The sequence below is a fragment of the Alligator sinensis genome, unplaced genomic scaffold (assembly GCF_000455745.1).
Source record: "Alligator sinensis unplaced genomic scaffold, ASM45574v1 scaffold291_1, whole genome shotgun sequence".
NCBI classification, from domain to species: domain Eukaryota; kingdom Metazoa; phylum Chordata; order Crocodylia; family Alligatoridae; genus Alligator; species Alligator sinensis.
In genome coordinates this window covers 338,518-342,158 of record NW_005842391.1, presented here as the reverse complement: position 1 = coordinate 342,158, position 3,641 = coordinate 338,518, and the positions used below count along the sequence as shown (strand labels likewise).

General features: G+C 43.6%; 1 protein-coding gene across 5 annotated transcripts in view; it reads left to right on the top strand.

Annotated features, from left to right (window-relative positions):
• The window catches only part of VPS13C (vacuolar protein sorting 13 homolog C), a 157,803-nt gene that overhangs the window by 122,361 nt on the left and 31,801 nt on the right, over positions 1 to 3,641 (top strand). For 4 of the 5 annotated variants that reach the window (XM_014522744.2, XM_025211176.1, XM_025211175.1 and 1 more), the window contains 2 exons: positions 1,481 to 1,562; positions 1,667 to 1,736. In XM_014522744.2, coding sequence (XP_014378230.1) covers positions 1,481 to 1,562; positions 1,667 to 1,736 — 152 coding nt within the window. The remainder of the gene's footprint in view (positions 1 to 1,480; positions 1,563 to 1,666; positions 1,737 to 3,641) is intronic. The other variant, XR_003095490.1, reaches the window with a different exon arrangement.

The following is a 3,641-nucleotide window of genomic DNA, read 5'->3' as shown; positions in this document are numbered from 1 at the left end:
AGCATTCCGGCACTTAAAAATGGCAGGGAGGGGGGACGAGGCGCTTGAAATAAAGCTTGTCAAATGAGCTTGGTTCAAGCACCCCCACGACCATTTTATATGCGGGGACGCTGATGCAATAGATATGGTGGTATTTGAATTGCAATGGCTCTTGAAGCCGTTCTAATTGAAGTGCCCCCTCCCCCCAAGCACATTTAAAAGTGCCCTTTATTTGCTGAATTTCATATAAAATCCTAAACAACTGAAAATTCTGTCCATTACTTGGCTCATTATAATTTGGCACACTGACTGCAATGATTATGATGTTATCCATTTATAGTGGAGTGTTCTGTTACCGAGAAGTGTATCAGTACAGTTGCTTTGGAGAAAGAGGAGTTGTAACTTAGGTTAGGTTTTCATTTCTTTAGTCAGTCAGGCACTAATCATAACAGTGTATATAGGTATTCCTATACCTGTAGGAATTAGGTATACCCCTAGTCTGTGGACAGAACAATATTTTGATTTGGTCCTATAGATTCTGAAGTAAAGAGATGCCACTAGTAGGGGAATCTTGCAAAATGTGGCTCTTCATGGATGCGTGTGTGTGGAAATAGGGGGTTGGGGGTGAGGAGGGCATGGAAGAGAGCATTTCTTTCCCCTACCTTCCTTTCCCCAAATACTAAGTAAACCCATACCTAGCAATGATTTTTGAGGTTCTGTTTCTAATCAGAGCAGTTAATCTGATCAACTAACCTATGCACTAGATAAGGGTTTTCAACCTTTTTAAAAGAATGTACCCCTTCTGAAGCACCCCTTCCAGATGGAGGGGTGGGGGGGGTGCTGATGGCCGGCCAGACACAAAGCTGGTGGCCCGCAGCAGTGGCGTGGCGTGGTGAATGGCGGTGACGGGGGGGCGGTGCAGAGTGATGAATGGCAGCTGCAGAGGGTAGAGAGCACGCACGTGGCAGCCGCTGCTGCCGTTCACCGTTCCACACCCCCGCCACATGTCTCTTCCCTGTGCTGCCATGCGTACCCCCTGGGGCCTTCTCAAGTACTCCCAGGGGTATGCATGTCCCCAGTTGACAACCCCTGCACTAGATGAATGATTCTCAACCTTTTTTAGCCTCCAGGCATGCCTTCCATAACTTGTAAATTGCTCCAGTTCTAAAAAAATAATTTTATTTAGTACAGTGCTTTACCCCCTCATGTAGGGGCCAGGCATGTATTAGCATGTGCCTATCTCCTGGTACCCCGTGGCACCCTGAAAAGGTTCTGGCAGCACCCTGGTTGAAAGCATCTTGCAGATCCTGGTTGAGAATCACTGTGCTAGCTAATAACATGGCTTCAGATTTTAATACAAAGAGAACATAACAGACTAAAGGAATTCTTCCTAATTATTTAAAAACCCAAGTTTCGGAAAGCGTTTAAAGCTAAAACTGGAAATATTACTTCACCTTTACTTTTACCAAAACACTACTCTGTTCTTGTGAATATGTTCCAGGTTGATAACCAGTTACCAGGTTCAATGTTTCCTGTTGCTTTTCACCCTGTGGCCCCTCCCAAGTCCATTGCTTTAGATTCAGGTAAATTAAGATTAGAAAATTGAACTACATTGTAATTACATAAAATGTCTGTATTTAACCACAGAATGGAATATACTAATTACTTTGTACTCTTTTCTTGTTAGAGCCAAAGCCATTCATTGATATCAGTATCATTACCAGATTCAACGAGTACAGTAAAGTACTCCAGTTCAAGTAAGTAAATGTAATGCCTATGGAGTTAATACCTCTGAGTAACCTTCGATTTAGTTAAAGACCTTATTTCAAAGCTAGCATTAAAACAAGCCCAGTTTTGGTACTGAACTTTGAGGGTAAGTTAGTTTGGTTTGATTTTTTTTTTTTATTTTTTTTTTTTTTTATTTTATTTTTTAAAGCATCTTTAGAAGATATTTCTATCATAAATTGACTTTTTTTCTCAGAAGCTGTCTTGGGTAGTTACCCAGGTAAGCAGAATGAGGTCATTTAGGACACTTTTACATGTACTCCGGGGCCGGGGGGGAGGTGCACGTTAACTAGAGCAGTTCTCAGGAGCCACTCAAATTAAAATGCCTGCAGTGTCTTGTGTATTCAGTGTCCCTGTGTTTCAAAATGGCAATGAGAGCACTTTTAACTAAAGCTTGTTTGACAAACTTTGGTTAAAGCAACCCTGCTGCCATTTTGAAACATGTAGATGCTGAATATGTGAGATGCTGGAGTATTCTGATTAGAGCGCTCCAGCAGCAGACTCTATTTTAATTTAATCTGAATGCATCAGAGCATGTGTAAAAATTCCCTTAATGATAGCATGTACTGCAGCTGCAGTAGTAGCCATTAGGAGTGTTCAAAACAGGCTGTATTCGATTCAGATTCGGCCGGGATCGGGGGCAGGGGATTGGATAGTTGATTCAGATCACTGTCCTTGATTTGATTTGGCCAAATCTGAATCTGAAGATTCGATGCTGATTCAGAGAAACGATTTTGGTATAAAAAAAGCTTTAAATTTTTTTTTTTTTTTTTTTTTTTTTAACATATCTCGAGGTACCAGATGCAGCTTGTGAATGCTGCAATGGTGGGATGGATGGAGCATCCCATAGGAGTGTGGTGGGGGCCCCCCCATGTGCTTGGTGATGAACCTGAAAGAGGACCAGAAGTACTTTGGGTCCACCGCCAAGTGTGTAGTGGGGGCCCCCCCGTGCCCACCCAGCTCTGCAGTTGGCTGTGGGGAGGACCTCGGGTACCCCCATAGACCCAGGAGGCACCAGTCACTGGGTGGCGGGACCCTCCTGCATGCTCCCTGGCGGACCTGGAAGTGGACCAGAAGTGCATCTGATCCACTTCTGGGTCTGCTGCCAAGCGTGCTGGGGACCCCCCTGCATTCCTGTGGGATGCTCCATCTGCCCCACTATCTCAGCAGTCACGAGCCATCTTGTACCTTCAGCTATGTAGAAAAAACATTTAAAGCTTGTGTCTGTCTGAATGGTCAAATCTCTCTGAATTAATTTGGAGGGTTTTGATTCAGTTGGGAGAGTTAAAGGATCTCCTGATTCGATTTAGATTCAGGCACTGAATCTCTGCCAAATCGAATCGGCGACCAAAGCTTCACACAGCCCTAGTAACTACCTCCCTTGGTAAGTAGAGGTGACAAGTATGTCCATTATCCTAAAAATGCAGATTACTTCTCCAGACTTGAGCTGTATTACTTCAGAACATATGTTGCATGGTGCACTAATTGCTTAAAACTAAGTAATGAACTGTTGGCCTCAAGAGAGGGAGCTGTATTTTTTTCTTTGATTTACTGTATTTCCTCAAATCTAAGTTGACCATTTAAGACAACCCTCCCATAATTTAGATTCTGTACATGGAAAATTTTTATAAATTTTGTTTATAGTCTTCCAGGTATAGAATCTAATTATTGGAGGGCTGTCTTTTAAATTCATTTCTCCCCTGCCCCTTTACAGTAGGAATGCAGTGGCTAGGGGTGTCAGGTAGTCCCCTTGACCTCTACCCCCTCCCACTTGACCTTTCAGCCTTTTTGCTGCCCCTGTCACCAGCTCCCCATGGCCTCAGCACCTCCCCTACTTTCCCCTCTCCACAATCTCTTTGCTCTTCTCCCTTTGCTCT